The following is a 24,865-nucleotide window of genomic DNA, read 5'->3' as shown; positions in this document are numbered from 1 at the left end:
GGTCCATCCGATTACATATGCACACCCAGCCAACAACACAAATCGGACCGTCCAATTTGTTTTCCTTTTCCACAGCAGTAAATCGGACGGTCCAATTTCATCCCCCACCAAACTCCAACTTTACGCCGTCATAGCCCTGTAAATCGACTAAATCTCCATTTTGGTCCCTGAGATTCATGCGATTACCTATTTTGGTCCCTGAAATTTAAAATTACCTATACTGGTCCTTCAGATTCAAGTTTAGGCACCAATGTGGTCCCTTGACTTTTACGGTGATGACTAAGCAAACAGAGTGCTCAGATGACACCCTTCCTGCCACATTGGATGATGGGTAAACGACGTCATTTATCCTTGGCACCCAAACAAGTCAGAAATGTCGTCGTTTTGTATATGAAGGGAGAAGAAATGATGGAAACCCAAAATAAAGTATTCGTCTTCTTCTCTACCTCTACTATTCTTCATTTCTAACTTGTTTGGATGCCAAAGATAAACGATGTCGTTTACTTATCATCCAGCGTGGCAGGGAGTGTGCAATCTCAACACTTCGTTTGCTTAGTCATCGTCGGAAAGAATTGAGGGACTATATTGGTGCCCGGACTTGAATCTGGATGACCAACATAGATAATTTTAAATTTCAGGGACCAAAATGAGTAATCGCGTGAATCTCAGGGACCAAAATAGGGATTTAGTCCGACGCAGGATTACTCACGCTTGGAAATCATATCGAAAAAAGAGAGCCACAATATTCACTAACTAAATCCAATAATATATTTTTAATTACAATATGTTAACTATTATTTAATCATCATCATCACCTACTCAAGATTCTATGGAGCAACAAAAACCGCAACAAACACAAAGATTGCAAATTTACCCAAATTCAAACAATGGGGTCACGCCTTTTTGGAGAGGTACTCTTTCTTATAATGCTCTTGCTTGCAAACTTTCTGCACAAAAAAGCTTTTTTTTAGGGATTTTGTTTATTGGGTTCTACTTTGCAAAGAAGTATGAAAGAGAAGCCAAGAGGTATTGGGATGTCTTCTACAAGTGCCACAAGGACAAGGTAAAGGGTTGTTTGCTTATTATGTTTTATTTAATTGATACTTGGTGAAATATTCTTTTTTAATTAGTATTAATTATAAGTATCTTTTGCCATTGGTTTCATTGTTTTGGGAATTTGGATTTGCAAAGTGAATGAAGATAAGTTGACATTTCTAATAATAAAATAAAATAAAATAAAAAGATGAGATTTTTGTAGTTTACTGGTGAAAATGATATACTGAATTGGATTCGCAGTAATACCTAAAGACTAGACTAGTCTATTCTATACTCTGTTAATGCAAATGTCTTATTACTTCATTTTGTATTTGGTTTCCTCTTGTCTGTGGTGTCTATTGACTATTGCTGTAACTGGATGATCACTCTTCCAAGTTTTCCACCCATTATCTGTGTTTCATGTTCAAGGCATTTGCTATAAGTAGTTTTGCTGTAGTGATGATTCAATTTTTTTTACAGTTTTTTAAGGATAGGCACTACTTGGATAAGGAATAGGGAGATTACTTTTCGGTGAGTGAGGAAATAATATCTTCAATTTTGATTTGGTTTATTTTCTTTTTAACTTTGATGCTTGCAGCACTGACAATTTAAGCAATTTTTTGCATGAAAATCATTTTTAGGGAGAAGGAAAAAAAGTGATTTTGGAGGTATATTACTTTCATTTTCTTTTTTCTTGGTGTTTATGAATGGAATTCATTTTTTGTCAAAATCCTGTTTAGTAGTTCTTTGTATTAGTAAGTTGCTTAATAGTCAAAGCTATTTACCAAACAGGTTGGTTGTGGAGCCGAAAATACTATATTTCCAGTGATAGCATCTTATCCAGATGCTTTTGTTTATGCATGTGATTTCTCGCCACGGGCTATTGAGTTAGTTAAGGTCAGACATCTTCGTTTTGTAAACTTCCTCTCCATTGTAACAATTTTGCTGTCTGCTTCTTGATTCGTTCCTGATCTGTTGGTATAAAAAAATGTATGGTAATCGGTAATTTAGAGTGGCAAATAGATGGATCATGAATGTTGGATTGGACCATAGAAGATCAATAAAAAAAACCATTATATCATTTTGATTTGTTACAAAATTGTTAAAACATCCAACAATATTAAATAGTATTAAACTGAATTCACTGGGTAAATAGTGTTAAACTAAATTCAGATATAGATGGTTTTGATGGATGATAGAGTAATGGACGGTGGACCTAATTGCCACCTCTTCTGATATGATTCATTATGCCCGAAAATGTAAATCCACATCCATACCTAGTATTGGAGCATTGGTCTAAACCGTGTTTGACATGAACACCTCCAGGTTAGCAGTATGTAGTTCCCCTTTCGTAACCTCAATGTCTATTGCTCAGTGATCCGCTAACTCAATCCAATTACCTGTAAGACTTCGGAATTCATATTTCTATTATGGAAAAAGAGTGCATTAACTGCATTTGATATATGTTGATCAAGAACAAATTTGTATCACCTAAGCTTCTCTCATTTATAAAAAAATAAAATAAAATAAAAGGAGAAATATTGCTTATTTTACAGTATTCCAAATCCAACGGAAGCAAAGTTGTTACATTTATTTATGTAATTATATTTTTGTTTGTAATTGTAGACGCATGAAGACTTCAAGGAGTCCTGTGTTAGAGCTTTTGTCTCTGATTTGACAGTTGATGATTTGTGCAAAGAAATTCTTCCATCTTCGGTTGATATTGTTACCATGGTACTTACATTGTGTATTGTAGAATGATTATGGGATCACATTTGCATTTCTTAGATACTATCTGTCAATTTTTTGGCTTCATTTCACAAGTTTTGTGCTCTTGTTATTGAGAACTATATGTAGATCACTTGTTTAAGTATCTGACTTGGTAAACAGATATTTATGTTATCAGCAGTGTCCCCGGAAAAGATGCCTCTAGTATTGCAAAATGTTAGAAAAATTATCAAGGTAAGAAACTTTAGTATTCAATAATTGGATATACATTTTCATAAAACTTGCTAGAAAACTTGTTCACAGTTCATTTCAAATGTGTTGAAATTCATACCTTTCTCCATTTGCAGCCAAATGGATATGTGCTGTTCCGAGATTATGCCACGGAAGATCTTGCCCAGGTTGATTTTTGTTACCATATAATATCCTAAAGAATAGACTAGTGCTCAATTTTTTGTCCAGATAATTTTCCTTCTGATATTGATTTCTGTTTAATAATTGTATGAATCGAAATTTACTTCTTTTTCTGGTTCATATCAAAGTGAATAAAAATAAAACATTGCTACTTTTAGGTTTGATAACTATGCCAAGGTGGCTAGAGTAGGATGGATAGAGGTTTGGTTGATACGGTTCGGATGGTTTACAGTATAGTATAAGAGAAAAGGAAAAGTTACGAACTATAGTGTGTTGTTCGGGGAATTGTTTAATTCCAAATTTTGATTGACTATTTCTTTTTGTTTGAGCTATGATGATTCATGTGATACATATTTTCTGTTCTATAGGAAAGATTTTCAGGGAAGGATCAAAAGTTTAGTGACAACTTTTATGTCAGAGGTGATGGCACTGTAAGGTTTCAGTTCTGGCAATGTTATCTTACAACTTTGATCATCCAAATTTCTTATTTCCTAATGTAATGCTTTATTTTCTATCCAGCGTGCTTACTACTTTTCGAACGAGTTCTTGACGAATTTATTCAGAGAAAATGGTTTTGTTGTTGACAAGCACTACAAGATTAATATCTATTTGAAGGAGTATTTTAGTGAAGGTTTTTATTGTCCCCAAGATTTCAGTTTTCTCTCTCAGGACAATCATGCAACGTTACCTTAGTATTGTATATAAGAGTTATAATCTTACTTCAGTTATGATATTCATTTCTTCCCACTTTTTATCCACTTCCTAAAAGTGAAAAAGCGATTTGCTTTTCTTTCGCTCTTCTCTTGACTGTAATAACCCTTTATAGTTCTCCTATCGTGTTTGGTGGTTTCAGGCGTTGGGTCCAAGCTGTATTCCGGTTTACAGAGGATTTGAACTCTTCTTCTAGTAACGAAGCTGAGGGAAATCGTTCTGGTAGTTCTGAAGCGAAGCAAAATAGTTCGAATGGTAGTTTAAATGACTCTGCAATTGACTTGTCTGAAGGTGTGGCATTTGACATGTTTGGAGCCTTACCTTCCAGCGACTGAGGTAACAAATTTTCGCCTTTGATTGATTCTTTTTAGTTTTTAGTTCTACCATAAAATTATCATATTTGAAGTCATGATTTTTTTAATAAATAATTTGATGTATACTATCCGAGGCTGCTTCTAAAAGACGTTTCCATAAATTTTGAATGTCTGATGGCAATTTTGAATGCTAATTTACCTCCTTGAATTTTCCTTTTAGATTATTGAGATCAAACTTAGAGGTTGGAATTTCAAGATTAGAGTACTTTTAAAACAGTACCAGCATACCTGCAAATCGACGGGCTTAATGCTGTGGGAATCGGCTCGATTGATGGCTTCTGTCCTCGCCGAAAAACCCTGATATCGTTGCAGGGAAAAGGGTCTTGGAGTTGGGAAGTGGCTGTGGGGGAATCTGTTCTATGATTGCTGCTAAACATGCCGACCTAGTTGCTGCTACCGATGGGAATGCTCTTGCCCTCGATCTCCTCGCCAAAAATGTCTCATCGAATCTTGAGCCTCCATTGCTAACCAAACTAATTACAAAGAAACTGGAATGGGGAAACAATGATCACATAGAAGCCATAAAAGAAGGGAATAAAATAGGGTTTGATGTCATCATTGGCACAGATGTTACATACATTCCTGAAGCTATATTGCCTTTGTTTGCGAGCGCCAGAGAACTAATTACTTCTGGCGCAAGCAACAAGCATGGTAATGTGCTTGCTCTGATTCTATGCCATATATTTCGTCGCGTAGATGAACCGTCCTTGCTTTCGGCTGCATCACAATTCGGGTTTAGATTAGTAGACAAGTGGTCGGCCGGAGTTCCAAACAAATCGTCTCAAGGCATTATAAGCAAATGGTTTTCAGATAACAGTTTAATGAACGATCTTCCTAGTACAGCACTAAACATATTGCTTTTCAGATTGGAGTGAAATGAGCTTGAATTGGAGTTGGTTTCTTCTTGATTCTTGCTTCATTACAATACAAAATGAGATAAGTATCATGCAATTTGCAAAGTTAGATTCATTTTTAAGTACTTAAAAACAATTTGGTGCTTAATTATGTTTCAAATTTGATTCTTTTGTATGTTTTAAATTTAGATATTGATGGGGTATTTTGGAGCATTGTCCTGTGTATGTTGATTTGTTTTTGTTTTGTTTGTCTTTTTTTAAAGTTCATTTTTATGTTCCCCACTTAGGGGGGGATTTTTTTTTTTTTTAATTTATAATATGAACATTTTTGTACGGAGAAAGCACGGTTATTACTTTTTTTGGGGGGTTTTCTTTTTTGTTTTAATTAATTTTTTCAAATGAATCATCTGCCAAAGTAGCACCAATAAGCCTGAGAGGCTGAGAGCATATATTTATATAAGTTATCTCTGTGAATATAATGGAGGGTTACTTGTGAATTGTGATCAAAGATTTATTCTCTTTAGAGTTGAGAGATCTTTTTTTTCAAAAGAATTAGTCATTGTTATTACTTATTAACAATAAATATTATAAGAGTTTAATTTTGATACACTGATAATGTAAAAAATTTTACATAGTTATTCAATTAAATTTATATATTTAAATAATTTTTTAAATAATTTAAAAATTAATTACTTTTGTTGATGTCAGAATATGAGAATATACTATTTGTTCTTTGTGTAATACTTTTTTATACTTACTGTGTATAAAAATTAGATTCATATTATAAACAACCAAAGAACATTTTGCAGACTAATGCATGCCTATGTGGGAATTGCAAGTTAATTTAGACTCTAATAAGTTTCAAGGAATTGAGTCTTTTCTTTCTTTCTCTTAATATCTAATAAACTTGAAATGTAATTTTCTTTAAACCCTAGTATGGCATGACTTATATATGTGATATTTTTACTTATAGGAACTTTGTACATTTTAATTGTTATGCATTAATGGCGTAAGAGTTTTGTAATATAATATAATCTAGTATTTGTGTATAAATGATTTAGTAGCAAATTTAAATACCTTTTATATATAACAATATATATACTTTTAATACTAATATTGCATGCAACCTAAATTTATCCCGTATGCCAACAAAAAGTTGACAAATAAGTTAGAATTTGTAATAAATTCTATAAAAAAAAATGATAAATATTACATATTCCAGAAGGAATTAATAACTGAAACTCATTCATAAAAGAACGTTGATATAACATTTTTGCAATATTTCTATTTGTTAAATGTGTTCAAAAGAAAACTAACAAACATTAAGGGGAAAATAAGCACTGCCATAGAGTTATTAAGATTTCAAAAGTTTGAAATTAAATTGTTAGATAAAGATACATAAATAATTATATATCTAACACAAAAATTCATACAATAGTGGTTTCTCCGTTCTCTGCTGCTGCCGGAACATCGCCATTCTCATCTGCACCCTTTGCTTTGCCATTGTTCACTGGTTTTGGGAGCTCTCTTGCAGCAGAGGATGTCTCTAATAGGCGGCTGATTCCGTCATACAAGTTCTTAGCATCCATAATAATTGTTGCTCCACCGGGGTAACATCGTCCAAAACATGTTGCAGAATGAGGATAAGCAACCTATACATCAAAATAAAAATTTCAAGGAATCAAGAACATATATTTACAATAATTTATTGAAAGAGCATGAGAGCAGATTAGCAGCTCAAATTATAAACAATAATTTTGTATCGTACTCCACTTAATGGGACAAAGGTTAGTTAATTTGTTATTATTTTTATAGTATCAGTCTCATGGATGTAAATCATAAAGCACCTCAATAAATGCCCGGCAGAGTGAGAGGAAAAGTCCTGATTCGTTCGCTCTGAGCACTCGAGTTGTATTGTACAGCAACAATGAATCAGAAACAGCTCGTAATCCCTTAATCAATTCTTGGGCAACGACATGTTTTAGACTTATTGCGGCACATGGACGCAGCTCATTCATTGCTGCAGATACACCTGCAGCCACCAAAGAGATAGCAGTGCAAATGAATCCAAGGATAAATGAGACTGACTAGGGGAGGAGCACTAAGTGATGAAGCACAATAGCACATATAACATCATCCCATCATAAGATTAACCGCACACATTAATAAACTTGCTACAAACATCACATATCAACCATGAATATTTCCATTATGCATTGCCGTTTATATTTTTTATCTGATCCAGAAGTTTATAGACACATTTGTACACACACAAAGTGAGAGTGTACGTGGTATCAATCAACAATTGACCATACTGTAAAACAGAAATTACACCATTCAATAACTTCTGGTAGAAATTGGTTTTGATTAATCCAACTACTGTGTCAATTGTTGATGAGAAATTGCAAATTTTTAAAAATTAAACAGTGAGTATGAAATTAGAATTTTAGTGGAATATCACAAATGTCAAATTTTATCAGCAGTACATGCCTTAATTTATTCAGTTGATGTTGTGAGGATCCATTCTGCAAGAAGTATTCATTGGGGTAAAGTTGGTCTGAATTGAACTGGAATAAAGATGATTGGCTTTACAAGAGTGTAGAGTATTTTCACAGTAGTAATAAGAAAGGTTGATTTACACTTTTTGAACCCATTAGAACTCTTCATCCTATACTCTTATTCAAATAAGGCAGTTGATATGAACTTGCAACATGAATTTGTAGATATAGGCAGATGATGAAGCATCAGCAATTTCCAATTTAGCAAGAAACAATAACTGGACTTACCATTAATAAAAACAGCAAGAGGTGGATTCTCCATCAAATAAGATGGTGGAGTGACATCCTCCTGACTTTCTTCACCAACAGTATTTGCAGGGAAGCCAACAGCTGGGAGTGGAACCCACCGATGCGAATCCAAGGCCAACTGAAAACAAATCAAATACTTGATTGATCATGACATGAAATTGGCCTACTTACTGAGAATAATATGGAGGCCATTGGCTCATTTGAATTAATGAAAAATGGAAAATACATAATTTCATTTTACACATGCAAAATAGTTTAACTGCACTGAACTTACCTGAAAGTTCTCTACTGCAGTACTCATATTCTTTGAGAATAAGTTAAGAACAGCCCTGTAGAGAAACCAAAGTGTATTATGATGTGCTTTGAGTATGACTTAACCTAGAGAAGATCATAAAAGGAACTATGTATTACTCTTCAAAGAGTGATGGGAGCAAGCCTCGAAAATCTAGTCCAACCCATCCAAGTCCCATAGCACAGTACTGTGAGAAAAGCAATAAGACAATGTAATATTAATGTAACTTCTGCATGGAGCAAAAGTTAAAATATATATGTATAAACATAATCATCATACTAAGCAGGAATATCACAGAGGGGGCAATAATAAATATTTTTATCTCTTTTTTTTAAGTCTAATGTTTGTGTTTGTATGTGTGTGTGTGTGTGTGACTGTGTGTGCATGTTCACGCTGCAGGGGGTGTTGCGGTGGGGGGAATCTGGTCCTAAGTCTACAGAAATATACCAATTCATTCCGATTTCAACATCAAGTAGAAAATGATGGAAGAAGAAGCTCACCATGCACTGATCCAAAATATTTGAGAGAGATCCACCTTCATTTATTTTTGGAAGCATAACTTTCAAAGTTTGAAGATGTGATGTAATTTGATGCATTGACCAACTAAAAAGAAGCCCACCATCATAATTTTCCTCACTTCCTGAAGTATCATCAGCAAATATTGCTCGATATTGATTAACAACGTCAAAAAGATGCATTCTGTGACAGTTAATCATCCCTTTTAGGTACTCATATGGATTGCTCTGGTCCAAATCCTCAAGTATACCAGTAAGCCAACCTTCACGGCATCTTAAGAACTAACATTAAATAACTGTCTGAGTTAAAAAGAAGCAGGAAGATGGTAATTTAAAATAGTATTGGAAATTAAATACAAAAGACAAAGGCAGAAGAATATTGTATGAAAAATAAAATGCATGAAGTTTCACCAGCAAGCGCATTCCATACTCGCTAAATACTCCTATTCGCCGTAAATATCCAATAATGCGGAGGCATTCAGGTAACTAGCAAAGGTAACATTAGTAAGAAACTAAAAGTCTGAACATTTTTCCAGATGAATCAAGCAGCATTTGTACATGCATTAAATAAAATCATGGGCAGGAACCTGAATATTTGAGCGAAGTTTCTGAAGAAGCTGAGAAAGTAGTGATTGGGTAGTTAACCTAACTTCTGCAGCTAATGCTTGAATAACTGGCAACCTCTCCAGAAGAAAAATAAAAATTATAACAAGAAGCTATAAGCATTTCAAAAAAGGAACAAAGGAAATAAGACATTTTCTTAAAATCCAAAACATGTTTAACAAATATGGAAGATACATATAAACTTACTTGGGATGCATGGTTGAAAGTTTACCAACAAATGCTTCCAAATCTAGGGCCTCATCATAATTTCCATTTCGTACACAACTGCACAAACATAGAAATTTATAAGACTTGGTTGTCATCACAAAGGATGTGTTTTCATGCACCATGCAAAACATTAACATGACAATGGAGAATGTATCATTTCAACATACGTGTCCATAAGTTGGGGAATTTCTAGCAAGTCTAACGAAGTCATAATCATCATTAAGTGTTCCGATGTCTCCATCATAAACAGGTAATCCAAAGCCACCATTTTTAGAAGTACCACCAAAAGAAGTATTTGAGGATTCAGTTACAATATCAGGCATATTCACCTCAACTTCCATGTCTCCTCCATCTAATAAAATAGGAGGAAAACTCAATAAGAAATCAATATTAATGACATATATCTTACCATGTTTAGTTTGTTATTACCATGTTGTCCTTGTGAGTTGCTGCAATGACATTATATATAGATTTGGTTTTGTGCTGTCTTCAATACTTTAGTGAATGGACTTGGAAATTTTGTTGGGTGCATTTTATGTTATCTATATTCTATCTATAATGCTACTAATTAAGGTCTATGATTTGAAAGATTTTTGGAGTCTATTTTTATTGACCTGAATAAAGGAGCTCTCTTAATGATGAACTACAATAATCTTAACTCTATTTTTCTCAAGATTATTGATTATACAAGTGTCACAAGCATATTCTGTTCCAATAAACCAATCATTTATTAAAAAAATATCAATTGCTGTGAATGCTGATCATTTTGTGGCTGTTCCATCTAAATTCAAAATGACAGCAATCCAAAATCCAGACGAATATATCAATTCATACGACAATCAACATCATTAAATTCAGCAATTCATCTGGTTAATTCACCAAAACTCAATATAGCCGAATTCAACAGAGCAGAATTAAATTTATTCAGCAAAATTCAAAATACCAAAATTCAAATAAAAATTCAACAGAGCAGAATTTTAATTTATATAGCAAAATTCTAAAACTGAACTCAGAAGAACTCAACAGAACAAGAACTCAGAAGAACTCTGCATCTGCATCTGAATTTGTGAACTCCAATATGCCCTATATTCTTCACTGAATAAAAATTTAATTGAAAAAACCAAAAACCCATGAACTCAAATCTGCCCAATTCATACAGTTTTGTCACCAACACCAAATACACAAAATTAATTGAAAACCAAAAACAGTGAAGCACTCACCGCGGGAGAGGCGGAGAACACAGAGGGTCAGAGCCAGACGACGACCAACGCTTCGGTGACGACGACAAGCAGACGACAACCACGACGATGCTAAGCCGAGGACCAGACGACGCCAATGCTTCGGTGATGGTGACGCTTCGATCCGCGAGAGCTGCCTCGATCCGCGACGGTGACGCTTCGACACGCGACGGTGATCTTCGCTCCGGCCTTTGGTGGAGGTGACGGTGGCGTTTGTGGGGAAGAAGGTTGAGGGGGTTGGGGGTGACTACTCTTCGAAGAGGAAACTCAGGAAAGTGGCTCCAGCAACGTTATTTTTACCTCAGCCCCTTTTTTCCCTTTTTTTTTTTTTACCCAGCGCCAAAACGGCGCCGCTTCGAGGCTTGAGGAAAAACCGGAACATACTGAAACCCGGGCGGTTTGACCGGTTCGTCGGTTAACCGTCGGTTATCCTGATTTTTTTTACCAATTTTTTGTAAGAGGGTTTTATAAGTGAACCGGACCGGCTACTTAATTGGTTTCTGATTAACTCAATTGAACCGACCAGTCCGATCCGGTTTTCAAAACCTTGATTATAAATCAATTATTTGATTTATTTCAATAAAATAAAATAGAATAACAACTTTAAACAATTTCAGCTCACTCACCAAAATACCCAAGGTTGGAAGAAGGCCACTTACCCATTGTTTGATGCAAAAAGCTCCATCCGTTTTTCCTGGCAAGGAATATACACGAACATATCAACATATTTATGTTCAAATTTTATTGCAATTTATACGTGATAAAAACACAGATCGAAATCACAGTTGATGATGATATGGAGAATATTGTAATTATATTAAAACAGAATAAAAAACCGTTTATGGTTTCTATTATTTATTGGAAATTTTGCTATTAATCGTTTATGCTTCCAACAAAAACACAAGTACACAACCAGCAGCAGTAGCACAGCGCCTGCGGCGGTGGTGGCGGCTAAGGTTTTTTCCTGGTTGAGGTTGGGCATGTTCTGCTTGAAGGAATGAGGAAGGAGATGGAGAAGCGCGTCTTGTTTCTCCCTTTAAGCGCAAAATTGCATCGTTTTATTCGAACCGACCGGTTCTGATTTCAGTTCGATCGTCCGGTTCTCAGCCGTTTCAACAGTTTACATCAGGTTTTATAATTTATGGTTTTAGACATCAAATCAAACTGTTTGTGTCTATGGTTCGAGGTTGAACCGGTCGGATTGGCCGATTCGGTCCGGTTTTTAGAACATTGCTAGCGACTCAACCGGCACTGCCGTGCCTGTTCAACCACTTTTTTATTGAGTTAAAAAAATATTTTTATATTTTTATTTTTAAAATTATAAATTTTATTATTTTTTGTTATTATTTTTTTACATGTATAATTATTATTGTCTCGCCGTCACTATTATGTTGCTGATATGAATTTGTATCAAGAACTAGAGAGAATTAGAGATAATCAGAGAAAATAGAAGAGAAATTCCTACAATTAGGGGTAAAGAGAGAAAGTAGAGTTCCCAATTACATCATGCATATCCTACATTATTACATCATATTCCTATTTATAGTATAATTCTCTAATTGGGCTAGCCCAATACTAATTGTATCATTATCTTACCCTTCAAAACAATCTTATCCTCAAGATTGTAAAAAAAAAAAATATAAATCCCAATAAAAATTATAAAAGCTAATTACAATTAATAAAAAAAATCAAAGAATTCTAAAATAATATTTTCTATGCTACTGCTACAAAAAAATAATTTACCACTAGGATTCCATTGTTTAAAAAAATTTAGGCCCATAAAAGTATCAAAATAATTTTTGTTGAAAAGAAACCCAAATTTAGACCAGGCTAATTAATTGTGCTCGATGCATTTGAAGGCCCAACCAGAAGCCCACTTCAAAATTAGGGGTCATCTCCTTCAGAATTGCAACGCTTCTCCTCTCCTCCTGCAGCATCCCCAGTGGCTCCTCCCTTCCCTGCCCTGGGTTTCACTGCTGTCGGGAGAACCACCGGCGCCGCCTGTGCCTCTTCCCCTTCCGTCACTGCCTCTCGCTTTGTCCTTTCTCCTTCCTTGGGCGCCACCCACCACGGAACGAGCCAACAACCGCGTGTGCCGCCATTGCTGGGGAACTCGAGGCTTGGCGCCTCTGCATCACGATCCCAGGGAAACGATGCCGCCATGAGCGGTGGTGGCCTAGGCACTATCCGTGAAGAATGGTGGAGCCGACCTCTGCGAAGAGCTCGCGGTTCTCCTTCGCGTGGCGCGACAACGTCGCAGAATCGCCTTCGAGATCGGACGCCCTCATCCCTCCCTGCCACGGAGGCGCCGATTGCAACACCCCCTAGCCGCCGTGCAGCGTCATCTGGGACGGTCTTCGATGGGTCCGGCGGTTTCGGTGGTGGAAACTGGCGATCGTCTTCCCCTCCCACATCGCGATCTGGCCGCAATTCTCCTGGGTGTGCCCTCGCCGAATCGAACCACGGTCGACCTCCTGCGGTCCACCCCTCCACAGAGCACGTCGGTCGCCACTTCCGGCCATCCCAATGTCGGAACCCGCCAACTCCATCTTCTTCTTCGGCCACTCTAACCACCGTGCGAGCATCAAGCCAAACCACCACTGCCCTGTCCTCTCTCTGCTCCGACGTCTTCTGCACAGCACCATAGAGCATCGCCGGCTGTTCGCTTTGCATCTTCGCGACCCCAAGGGAAGACCGCCGCAAGGAGTGGAGCTGGTCTTGCCAAGATCGGAGACACGCGCCGGAACCCTCCGCCACACCTTCGAGGATCTCTGGTGTTGGTCGCTGCTGCCACTCCGTCAACCCAGGGCGTCTCGAACATCTGCTCCCCCTTCATGGAGGCGCCATCCTCGGCGCCATTACCAGTTGTCAGATCTGCCGCTTCTACGTCCTTGACCGGATTTGTTCCCCGCCACGGACGGCCACCGGCATCTAGAGGTTGCGTTCCGGCATACAGGTAAGCTGGTCCCTGAATCAGGAAATCTGATTGGAGAATTGGATAAAAAAAAATAAAAACGAATCTGATTATAAGTTGTAAAGCAATAAGAATATACAGATAAAAATGAAGGGTGAAAGAAAGAAAAAAGATATATCAATGATATAGAATTCGAATGAAATTCTGGTTGCTTGTGTGATCAAATCGGTTGAACTTGTTTTTGGAAGAAGATATCTCTGATGCGGTTTTGTTTGGATGTGGATTTGAAAATCTGGATCTAAAATTATTGATACCTTCTGCAAATTTGTTGTTGAATTGTTTGTTGAATCTGAATTTGCATTGAGTTCTTCTTCTTCTGCAACCATGGGTTCTGAAGGTTGGCATGAATTTTGTTGTTGCTGAAATTGTGGCACCGCATCTTCTGCATCAATTGCATAATCTGAACTTGTTGATTTGCACGCTGATCTTGTGAAATTGAATTTGTGATCTATTGTTGTTGAATTTAGTGCTGAATTTCTTGTTGAATCTGTAATTTTTGTTGATTTTGATTGTTGCTGTTGTGGTCGAACTTGTAAATTGAAATCTGATTCTTCTGCTTCTTCATCCTCTTCTGGTGAACTGGAGTCATGTTGAATTCTGAAAAATTGGTTGCTGCATTCATCAATGCTGCATTCTCATAATCTGATGCTGAATTCTGAAATTGCAGAGCCGTAAGTGTTGAATTGTTTACTTCTGGAGCGGTTGAATTATTGTTGATTGGCTGAAAAGCTGAGGTTGATTTGGCTTGAATCTGAAAAATTGGATGTTGCTGCTTCTGGATTTTGGTTGAAATTTCTGCTGGTAGTGCACAATCGGCTTCCCCATGGATCCTCTTGGTCACGGTTTCACCAATTTTGTTGCAAGTTGCCTGAATTTCTGCAGGTATCTTGGATCGTTTTTCATAATCTGAATTCAAGCGATCTAAGCTAGTTTGAATTTGATCCCAAATTGTGTCATCGTAGGAATTTGGCATGGTGTTCAATGAAAGTACCATTTGATATGAATTTGTATCGAGAACTAGAAAGAATTAGAGATAATCAGAGAGAATAGAAGAGAAATCCCTACAATTAGGGTCAAAGAGAGAAAGTAGAGTTTCCAATTACACCATGCATATCCTACATTATTACATCATACTCTTATTTATAGTATAATTCTCTAATTGGGCTAGCCTAATACTAATCATAGTTTTTTATTGCGGATGGCGGCTAATGGCGGTGAGCCAAAAATCCGCCATAAAGTTATAGCGGATGGCGTTGCGGAAAATGGCGGAAATGGCGGATTACCTCTAAAATACACATATATGTGCAAAAAAAACATGCAGAAAAATTGCAAATATAATAAACTATAAAATCTATCTATATAAGCAACTTTCTAGTCATAAAACATCTAATTAATATAGCAAATATAGTAGCAAATTTAGTAAATAAATATAACATCAAGTTCAAATCATAACTCAAAAGTCATAAGCAAGCCATAAAATAGAAGACATAAAACATAAAAACTATAAACCATCTACATTCTAGCTCTCATCAAATTCATCTAAATTAACACGATTATTATGGTGACCCTCTACCCCCTCATCATCTTCTGATTCAGTATCATTGAATTGAATCTCCTCTTCTTGTTCTTCTTCATTTTCAGAATCCTCTTCATCTTCAAATTCTGGTTCTTCTTCCTCTTCCACAATTACACAATTACTGCTTTTCCTTTTCCTTTTTTTGAAGCCTTAGACCCACTTGGTCTACCCTTTGCACCACCTCTTGCAGTTGCAGGTTCTTTTCTTTTTCTATTTTGTTGTCTTCTAGTATATGTTGTAGGCTCATGTCCTCCCATTGCTTCAAAAACAAGGTTCCAACTCAAAGTGTTGTCATTTTGATGAACCAAATCAGCATCATCATCCATATTATCATCATCTCGAAAGGTGGCAGTCCCAATTTCTCCCACTAACCACTCATTACACTCATCAATGTCATTGAGTGCAATAGGGTCAACTTCATTTTTAAGGTTGTACCTCTCGATGAGTTGTTGGTTATACTTTATGCAGGACGAGCAGCAGTTCCAGCAGCATGGCCAGCAGGGGCAGGGGCAGGGGTAAGGGCAGGGGTAGAGGCAGGGGCATCAGAATTACGGGCTGGTCTAGAAGTTGACATGATGAACTGAGCTGAAAGGAAAAAAAAATTGGAGGAAGAGAGGTTTATGAGGGAAGAGAAGGAGAAAGAGACAGTGAAGTGAGTGAACTGAATGAAAAAAAAAAGGAACGGTAACTTCTACAAACCAGAAAAAAGAGGGAACTGTGGTGATGAGCGGCGGTGACCACCAGCGGTGATGGTCGGCGACGAACGGCAACAGGCGGCGGCGATGGGCGGTGGCTAAGATCGGCGGTGATTGGAGGCAAAGAGAAGAGAGAAAGAGAACAGAGAGAAAGAGCCGTTTTGGACGTTCAGAGAGGAAGGCTCGTTTTTGAACTGCAGCGGTTGAACGTGGGTTACTCTTTCATTTAGGGTTTTGCAAAATTACCCAATTACCCTCGAATTTTTTTAAAAAATCCGAAAAAACCCGCCATTCTCGCGCCATGGCGCCACCGCAATTGCAGCGCCTTTTGCCCCGCCGTGATAAGCACGTCGCGGTGGCCTACATATGGCGGCGAGGCCAAATCCGCCCACGCCATTCTGCCATAGCGCCGCCATGGCCGCTATTTTAAAACACTGATACTAATTTTATCAGTTGCCTTGTTTTATTGTCCTTCCTTATTTTCTTCTTCTATTAATCCCAATCGCAATCAATTATCACGATATCATTATGGCAGCTCTCATTTTTATTTATCACTTTGATTCATACATATCCATTATGTTAACTTTTGAGTTGTTAAAGATTTGTTAAAAGAATTATTTTCTTGTTTTATTTAGATATCTAGATGTATAACTATTATATAAATACTTATTTTTCATACTTACTTGTTAAGTCATATTTTATCATTTTAAAAAAAATTTGAGATATCAAGCGCATTTTTTTCAAAATTATTAATTTATATTTGTATTATATCACCTCACTGTATCAAACACTATTCTTTCTCTTACTATATATTGTTGTTTATACACATATATGTCATTATCTCATCGTCACTATTATATTACCTTGTTCTCCTTTCTCATTTTTTCTTCTCCTTCCACATTCTCTTCTTCCGGTCGTTATTAATTATTACCAAGTATCATCATGGCAACTTTTACTCTTGTCTATCACTTTAATTTATAACTATCTATTATGTTAACTTTTATGAGTTGTTGAAATTTTGCTAAAAGAACTAAGACATAAAGCATTTAAAATTTTTTGAAATTATCAAAATTTGATGTCAGTAATCATGAAAAACAATATCAAAATATATAATTTTCAACCAAAATAATAAAAAATAGTACATAATTGTAAATTTTTTAACTAATAATTATAAATTTTAAGTCGCAATTTAATATAGTACTTTAGAATAGAAGGCAACCATTGCTATCCACATTTGACTGCTATTTTATAAGTTTGATATTTATTTTATTGTGCACATCAATTAAACTATACTTTATTATTTCATTTTACATGTTTGAACTAATGTCATCGTATTATAAGGATGAGATTAATTTTCATAATTTAATACGAATCTTCTTATTATTTTGTTCGTCATTTGAATACTATCCATAAAAAATAGTTAGTTAAAGTAAAACATTATATAAAGAGAGATAGAAAACTTAGATTTATCGTTCTGGTTTGCTTCTTAAACCTTACTTAATATACTCAATTGTAATAGCTTTGATGGTGGTGATTTTTTGTAATTAGTTAAAAAGTTTCAACTTTCTCTTTCTCTTTCTAACTCTTTTTACGATTTTGAATAAATTTAATTTTGTTATTAAATAGTTTTTTAAGTTTAGAATATTTTTAACTTTCTATATAATAAGTATCTTTTAAATTATCTAATGCATAAACGGGTTACATCTTTTCGTGTATCTTGAAAGTAAAAAATTAAAGTTAAATGATATTAGTTTTTTTATTAAGTACAAAAATAAACATTAAGTCTAAATGATATTAGTTCTTTTATTAAGGCAAAGAAACTCCATAAAAGGGTAATATTAAGTCCCATGTTCTTATATACGAGAATATGTACCATTTATTATATTATATATAATTGTTGTACCATATAACAAAAGGTGAAAATCTATAAAACCAATACAAAGAGTTGACCACGACTTTAGTTTCCAATTTTTTTAACTATATTTACCCTCTAAAAAATTATTTCATAAAGCAAATTATAAGAACAAAATAGTCATAAAATTTATTTTAAAAAATCTAATAACCTCCCACTAAAATAAAAACAGTTTTATTACTCCTGTAACCATGATAACACATCTCCTAAAAAAATATCGTGTCTGCAAATGGTTAATAAATCAAAAAATGGACTAAGTGAACATCAATGTCTTCACATCTTTTACCATCTTTGTGTTTTGTTCAATTCTATGTTAATTTTAGTTTATATCTTTTATTTTATCAATGTCTTTACATTTTTCACCATCTTTATTGTAAAATCGAAAAATTAGCGAATAATTGGTCAATAAATTAATTTTTAATAAAAAAGATTAGAAATGTAAATTTTATATTAAAATAGGATAGAGCACAACTCAAAAGTTAACACAATGGATATGTATGATATGGTAGTAATTGATTGCGATTGGGGTTAATAGAAGAAGAAAATAAGGAAGGACAATAAAACAAGGCAACATAATAGTGACGGCGAGACAATAATAATTATACATGTAAAAAAAAAAATAATAGTGTATAGTATGATGAGATGATATAATCAAAATAAAAATTAATAATTTTGAAATAATAATAAGATTTAAGATAATTAAAGATGTTCAATATAAGATTAAAAAAAAATTTATCTATTAGAATTGTGTATCTTCTAAAAGACTGTTTTGAATATGAATATAAATTTGTAAATTTATTCTAAATTAAATAGGATTGAGAAAATAAGTAAATTCAATATATAAATAACTAATTTGTAAATAATATTAGTAAATCTTTATCTTGATTTTGTTACACATAATAACAATATAATTTTTTCCTTTATTTTTTAATTTAAATTTATTTATTTTATACTTTCTACATATATTAAATATTTAAAATATTTTTTTATAATTTATTTTTTAATTATTGATATTAAATTTATAATTTTAAAAATAAAAATATAAAAATATTTTTTTGTGCCGGTTGAAGATTTTGATAAAAAATGAAGACTATTTTTTTTAGAATAAAAAAAATCTAAAATAATTATCATGTACAATATACATATCCTTCCTCCTTTAAAATAAGCACAAATTTTCATTCTTCTTCGTTCAATTCTATTCTTTATAAAATAAATACTAGAATAAACAAGTAAACGGCAAGAAAAAGAAGTGTTAATTGTTGTGATGGATGTTTTTTTAGGAACCGGAGCTGCTTCGCGTTGATGCAGAGCGGATCCGGCGGCAAATGCAGGAGGTTGCCGTAACGAATTACCGGTCATTCATTTCCGCTGCGGATGCATTGATAGCAATTCGTGAGGAAGTCACCTTTATTGACAAGCATCTTGAAGCCATGGTAATTTTTATTTTTAAAATAATTTGGTTTATATTTTTCTTATTGTGTGTTATGTATTGTTCAGATTTTTCAAATGTCAGTTTTGATATCAATTAAGCTTAAATTGTAAGCATTAGCTGATTTCCTTAGTATTGCAAGCGTAGTTATGCTTTTTTGTGCGTTGAGTTGAGAATTTGTTTAGGAGTGATAAAGTCCTAATGCAATTGGCAAGTATAAGATTAAATTCATCCAATTTGATATAATATTTCTTCATGAGCCGATTGACACATATCTGATTGTTGGGATGACTTTTCCAATTTTGGGAAGGGAATAGAACTTTAGATGCATCTTGGCCAATGTTGCGGGCTACATAGGGGGTTTTTTTTTTTTGAAAACAAAGAGCTCAACACAGTACAGTGGAGCAGTCAAACATAGTTCTTTTTATGATCTTCACTAGGTTAAGTCATACTCAAAGCACATCATAATACACTTTGGTTTTTCTACAGGGATGTTCTTAACTTATTCTCAAAGAATATGAGTACCGCAGTAGAGAACTTTCAGGTAAGTTCAGTGCAGTTAAACTATTTTGCATGTGTGTAAACTGAAATTATGTATTTTTCATTTTTCATTAATTCAAATGAGCCAATGGGCTCCATATTATTCTCAGTAAGTTGGCCAATTTCATGTCATGATCAATCAAGTATTTGATTTGTTTTCAGTTGGTCTTGGATTCGCATCGGTGGGTTCCGCTCCCAGCTGTTGGCTTCCCTGCAAATACTGTTGGTGAAGAAAGTCAGGAGGATGTCACTCCACCATCTTATTTGATGGAGCATCCACCTCTTGCTGTTTTTATTAATGGTAAGTCAAGTTATTGTTTCTTGCTAAATTGGAAATTGCTGATGCTTCATCATCTGCCTATATCTACAAATTCATGTTGCAAGTTCATATCAACTGCCTCATTTGAATAAGAGTATAGGATGAAGAGTTCTAACGGGTTCAAAAAGTGTAAATCAACCTTTCTTATTACTAGTGTGAAAATACTCTACACTCTTGTAAAGCCAATCATCTTTATTCCAGTTCAATTCAGACCAACTTTACCCCAATGAATAACTTCTTGCAGAATGGATCCTCACAAAATCAACTGAATAAATTAAGGCATGTATACTGCTGATAAAATTGGACACTTGTGATATTCCACTGAAATGCTAATTTCATACTGACTGTTTAATTTTTAAAAATTTGCAATTTCTCATCAACAATTGACACAGTAGTTGGGTTAATCAAAACCAATTTCTACCAGAAGTTATTGAATGATGTAATTTCTGTTTTACAATATGGTCTATTGTTGATTGATACCACATACACTCTCTATCACTTTGTGTGTGTGTGTGAATGTGTCTATAAACTTCTGGATCAGATAAAAAATATAAATGGCAATGCATAATGGAAATATTCATGGTTGATATGTGATGTTTGTAGCAAGTTTATTAAATGTGTGCGGTTAATCTTATGATGGGATGATGTTATATGTGCTATTGTGCTTCATCACTTAGTCCTCCTCCCCTAGTCAGTCTCATTTATCCTTGGATTCATTTGCACTGCTATCTCTTTGGTGGCTGCAGGTGTATCTGCAGCAATAAATGAGCTGCGTCCATGTGCCTCAATAAGTCTAAAACATGTCGTTGTCCAAGAATTGATTAAGGGATTACGAGCTGTTTCTGATTCATTGTTGCTGTACAATACAACTTGAGTGCTCAGAGCGAACGAATCAGCACTTTTCCTCTCACTCTGTCGGGCATTTATTGAGGTGCTTTATGATTTACATCCATGAGAGTGATATTATAAAAATAATAACAAATTAACTAACCTTTGTCTCATTAAGTGGAGTATGATACAAAATTATTGTTTATAATTTGAGCTGCTAATCTGCTCTCATGCTCTTTCAATAAATTACTGTAAATATATGTTCTTGATTCCTTGAAATTTTTATTTTGATGTATAGGTTGCTTATCCTCATTCTGCAACATGTTTTGGATGATGTTACCCCGGTGGAGCAACAATTATTATGGATGCTAAGAACTTGTATGACGGAATCAGCCGCCTATTAGAGACATCCTCTGCTGCAAGAGAGCTCCCAAAACCAGTGAACAATGGCAAAGCAAAGGGTGCAGATGAGAATGGCGATGTTCTGGCAGCAGCAAAGAACGGAGGAACCCCTACCGCCAAAGAATCCGAAGCCATCAATGCTGATGAGGTGGTGATGGAGGAAGTCCCTATTCCAGAGACAGAACAAGAACACACCAATAATACTGAAAAGCCCATGAATGATAGTGTGACGTCTTAGTGATGGATATAAATGGATATAAATGTATTTCTGTTCTTCCCTTGTTTGCATTTTATTATTCTTTTGTATCTTCAAGAAAGGATGTCGCTAGCTGTAATTATATTGTTGAATTTCGTCAAATTTACATAATCTTCTAGTCCATAGAAAGCATTTGTCCTAAGAAAGAAGAGAATTTTGACAGAGATTGTTGCTTGTATTGCAGAGTGTTGTTTTCTTACCCTTAATAACATTGAAATCCCTAACCATGAAAGACACTTTTCCAGATGGGTCTCCAAGTTCCTCAAGGAACAGATGTAGGCTTGGTTTGGTAAAGCTTTTACTTTTTTAAAAGTAGCTTATAAAAGCTGTCTTTTAAAAGACGGCTTTTTAAAAGCTGCAGCACTTGCGTTTGGTAAAATCAAATTAAAAATGACTTTTAATAAGCACAAGCATCACAATTGTGTTTGGTAAAACAACTTTTAAAATTTTAAAAAATTATAATAAACATGTTTATAACGAAGAATAATTTATTTTTTCAAATTCTTTAAAATTTTATATAATATTTTAAAATAAAATAATTTTAAAATAAAAAATTCATAATAAAGATAAGTATTATAAATAAACTTTTATTTTTTAACTATAAAATTTTATATAAGTATCATAAAAATTTATTTTATCCTAAACATCATCATTAAAAATACTAAATTACCTAACTCAAATTTTAGAGACTATTGGTTTTTTTTTTTCCAAAGATAATAGGTTATATTTCATTAATTATTAAAAATGAAATACAAAGATGTCCAAAAGGAGGACAACATAATAAAAGGTGGGGATTTCCCAAAAACACTACACTGAAGGTATTCATCCGACGGTGCGTGGTCGAAAAACGAAGAAAAATCTTAAAGAAGAAAGAATGATAAATCCAATTGCATGCAACTAAGAGCTTGCCTCATGGAGATGACGACCTAAACTGGGAGTTCTTTGGATTTCACGGAGCAACTTGACAGAGCTTGCTAGAATGGCAGACGGCATAGAAGTAGAACCTTCAAAAATCAACTGGTTGCGAGCTTTCCAGCAGTTCCAGCAAATGATGGCAAGCAATTGAGGATTACGGTCAGCATTCTTCAACGGGTTAAGTATCTCTGTTGATGCAGTCCACCATGTCCAAAAGTCGTTAGAACTCTGAGGGGAAAGACAGTCACGAAGATAACTCTGAGACCATACGTCTTTAATTCTAGAGCAATTGATCAGACAATGAGTGACTGTTTCCGTTGCTTCATGACAGCAGGGGCATATTGGTGATATAGATGGGATGCGGTGATGAATCTGAGCAAGCACCGGAAGTCGGTCATGGAGAGCTTTCCAGATAAATAGCTTAATTTTGTGAGGCAAGTTCAACTTCCATAGATCAATCCACGGCTTTTTCTGCTACATATAATTAGGGCAAAGCTCCAGAGGCGGATGGTAAAATAAATAGTCAATTCTGTAACCTGAAGCTGTATCATATTGCTTGGATTTGTTCAAATCCCATTGCAATTTGTCCCTACCCTGCTGAATTTTAACTGACAAAATCCTGTTTGCAACGTCTTGGGGAAATAATTCTTGAATGAGATTTTGATTCCAATTCATATCTTCAGTAATTAGATCTTTAACTCTTGGAACCAACTCAAAAATAGCCTGTCTATTTGGCATGTCAGAAATCATTAAAGGATACGGAGGAGGCAGCCAAGGATCCTCAAAGGTTCGGATATTCTCACCAGTACCCACAGCCCAATTAAGACCTTTTTCAACAATCTTTCGGCCTTCCAGTATGCTCCTCCATCCCCAAGAAAGTAAGACTCCAATTTCTGCCGTTATAGCATTACCATTGCTAAAGTATTTACCTCTTAGTATTTTGGATAAAAAGGAAGTAGGCTGTGTTATAAGTCGCCAAAACTGTTTGCCTAAAAGCGCCATATTTTGGATTCTGAGATCTTTAAATCCAAGGCCTCCTTCTTTTCGTGGGCGAGTCATAGTGTCCCAGCTAATCCAAGCCATCCGCCTTTCAGAACCCTTTTGTCCCCACCAGAACTGAGAAAGTAGAGAGTGAATTTCCGAAATTAAACCATCAGGCAACTTGAAGCAAGACAATGTATAAATAGGAATAACTTCTCCCACTGCCTTAAGCAATATGTGTCTACCACCTGACGAAAGAAGATTGCGCTTCCACCCTTGGATTCTTTTCCGAATCTTTTCTTTGATCATACTAAAAGAAGCCTTTTTCGATTTAGAGACTGTAGAAGGCAAACCAAGGTATTTATCCTGAGCCCCAATATGATTAATATTCATAGAGTTAGCCAGTAGTGTACGAGTAGTGGAGGGAGTGTTGTGGCTAAAGAATGCAGCAGATTTATTAAGATTTACCCTCTGGCCACTGATGCTTTCATAAGAATTCAATAAATGCAGGATATTTGAACATGCTTCAGGATTAGCCTTACAGAATAAGATGGAATCATCAGCAAATAGGAGGTGGTTGACCTTGGGACATCACCTATGTATCTGAAGACCCTGAATTAGTCTGTTTTGTTTTACCTTGTGTAGCAAGAAGGAGAGACCTTCTGCACAGAAAAGAAAAAGATAGGGGGATAGAGGATCTCCTTGTCAAATACCTCTATTTGGTTTGAAGAAACCATAAGGTTGTCCTTCCACAATAACAAAATAAGAAACAGTTGTCACTAATTCTCGAATCCACATGATCCACCGGGAGTCAAAACCAAACTTCTCCAATATAAACCAAAGAAAGTGACATTCCACCTTATCATATGCCTTACTCATATCTAATTAGTTCTCGGATTAGAGTCTAAGAGAAGAGGGGCGTGATCTGAGCCTGATTCTGACAGTCTAAGAACCGTTGCATTGGGATAGAGTTGCTGCCAATCAACTCCTACCAGGAATCAGTCCAGTCTTTCTTGTATCAACTCATCACCCCTCCGTCTATTTGACCAAGTGAATGGTCTTCCGACCATACCAATATCAATCAGGGAATTATCATCAATAAAACTATTAAAGGTTTCAATAGAAGAAGGAGATTTAGCACCCCCACCTTCTTTCTTCAATTGATTAGAAATGGCATTAAAATCCCCCATTAACACAACCTTACCATCGAACTGTTGAGTGACTGAAGTTAATTCAGCAAAT

At 35.2% G+C, this 24,865-nt stretch overlaps 3 protein-coding genes, 1 long non-coding RNA gene and 1 pseudogene across 14 annotated transcripts; 4 read left to right on the top strand and 1 right to left on the bottom strand.

Annotated features, from left to right (window-relative positions):
- LOC107624138 (methyltransferase-like protein 6) lies at positions 701-4,785 on the top strand. Of its 9 annotated transcripts, none has more exons than XR_002355518.1 (8): positions 701-1,063; positions 1,828-1,932; positions 2,662-2,769; positions 2,926-2,997; positions 3,111-3,161; positions 3,543-3,605; positions 4,028-4,221; positions 4,420-4,785. XR_002355518.1 is itself a non-coding variant. In XM_021113466.1 (8 exons), exons 1-7 carry the CDS (start codon positions 830-832, stop codon positions 3,756-3,758), a joined length of 687 nt encoding a protein of 228 aa, XP_020969125.1. In that variant the 5' UTR covers positions 701-829; the 3' UTR covers positions 3,759-3,805; positions 4,028-4,216. The 9 variants fall into 9 exon arrangements, 8 of the variants coding, with proteins under 8 accessions (XP_020969125.1, XP_020969122.1, XP_020969124.1 ...); XM_021113466.1 differs by lacking the exon at positions 4,420-4,785 and adding an exon at positions 3,694-3,805 and having other exon boundaries at positions 3,543-3,594; positions 4,028-4,216; XM_021113463.1 differs by lacking the exon at positions 4,420-4,785 and adding an exon at positions 3,694-3,805 and having other exon boundaries at positions 4,028-4,216.
- On the top strand, positions 4,150-5,607 carry LOC107620281 (annotated as a pseudogene).
- LOC107620280 (conserved oligomeric Golgi complex subunit 8) lies at positions 6,436-11,079 on the bottom strand. Of its 2 annotated transcripts, XM_016322466.2 has the most exons (11): positions 10,779-11,079; positions 9,726-9,910; positions 9,538-9,615; positions 9,315-9,408; positions 9,139-9,213; positions 8,713-9,009; positions 8,332-8,399; positions 8,195-8,249; positions 7,900-8,038; positions 6,961-7,145; positions 6,436-6,765 (listed from the first exon to the last, which is right to left on the bottom strand). In XM_016322466.2, the coding sequence occupies exons 2-11, from the start codon at positions 9,824-9,826 to the stop codon at positions 6,541-6,543; spliced, it is 1,317 nt and encodes a 438-aa protein (XP_016177952.1). In that variant the 5' UTR covers positions 9,827-9,910; positions 10,779-11,079; the 3' UTR covers positions 6,436-6,540. The 2 variants fall into 2 exon arrangements, with proteins under 2 accessions (XP_016177952.1, XP_020969120.1); XM_021113461.1 differs by lacking the exons at positions 9,139-9,213; positions 10,779-11,079 and having other exon boundaries at positions 9,726-10,111.
- Positions 13,615-14,949, top strand: LOC107624130. The gene is made up of 2 exons (XR_002355519.1): positions 13,615-13,752; positions 14,356-14,949. It is a non-coding gene; the product is annotated as an uncharacterized LOC107624130 (long non-coding RNA).
- Positions 19,189-21,923, top strand: LOC107624124 (conserved oligomeric Golgi complex subunit 8). 2 transcript variants are annotated; one of them, XM_016326585.2, is made up of 5 exons: positions 19,189-19,386; positions 19,872-19,926; positions 20,085-20,223; positions 20,988-21,172; positions 21,368-21,923. In XM_016326585.2, exons 2-4 carry the CDS (start codon positions 19,900-19,902, stop codon positions 21,113-21,115), a joined length of 294 nt encoding a protein of 97 aa, XP_016182071.1. In that variant the 5' UTR covers positions 19,189-19,386; positions 19,872-19,899; the 3' UTR covers positions 21,116-21,172; positions 21,368-21,923. The 2 variants fall into 2 exon arrangements, with proteins under 2 accessions (XP_016182071.1, XP_016182072.1); XM_016326586.2 differs by lacking the exon at positions 20,988-21,172.

Source organism: Arachis ipaensis, chromosome B10 (genome assembly GCF_000816755.2).
Source record: "Arachis ipaensis cultivar K30076 chromosome B10, Araip1.1, whole genome shotgun sequence".
In the NCBI taxonomy this organism is placed as follows: Eukaryota; Viridiplantae; Streptophyta; class Magnoliopsida; order Fabales; family Fabaceae; genus Arachis; species Arachis ipaensis.
Note: the sequence above shows the minus strand (reverse complement) of the source record. Positions and strands in the feature narration are given on the sequence as shown.

Excerpts from the sequence above, each read along its gene's own strand:
- LOC107624138 (XM_021113462.1), top strand. The coding sequence starts at position 830 with ATGGAGCAACAAAAACCGCAACAAACACAAAGATTGCAAATTTACCCA. Across the intron at positions 1,933-2,661 it reads GGGCTATTGAGTTAGTTAAG|ACGCATGAAGACTTCAAGGA; the intron begins GTCAGACATCTT and ends TTGTAATTGTAG. Across the intron at positions 2,770-2,925 it reads CGGTTGATATTGTTACCATG|ATATTTATGTTATCAGCAGT; the intron begins GTACTTACATTG and ends CTTGGTAAACAG.
- LOC107620280 (XM_016322466.2), bottom strand. The coding sequence starts at position 9,826 with ATGGTGGCTTTGGATTACCTGTTTATGATGGAGACATCGGAACACTTA. Across the intron at positions 9,616-9,725 it reads ATTCCCCAACTTATGGACAC|TTGTGTACGAAATGGAAATT; the intron begins GTATGTTGAAAT and ends ATGTTTGTGCAG. Across the intron at positions 9,010-9,138 it reads AGTATGGAATGCGCTTGCTG|TTCTTAAGATGCCGTGAAGG; the intron begins GTGAAACTTCAT and ends ATTTAATGTTAG.
- LOC107624124 (XM_016326585.2), top strand. The coding sequence starts at position 19,900 with ATGAGTACCGCAGTAGAGAACTTTCAG. Across the intron at positions 19,927-20,084 it reads CCGCAGTAGAGAACTTTCAG|TTGGTCTTGGATTCGCATCG; the intron begins GTAAGTTCAGTG and ends ATTTGTTTTCAG. Across the intron at positions 20,224-20,987 it reads TCTTGCTGTTTTTATTAATG|GTGTATCTGCAGCAATAAAT; the intron begins GTAAGTCAAGTT and ends TGGTGGCTGCAG.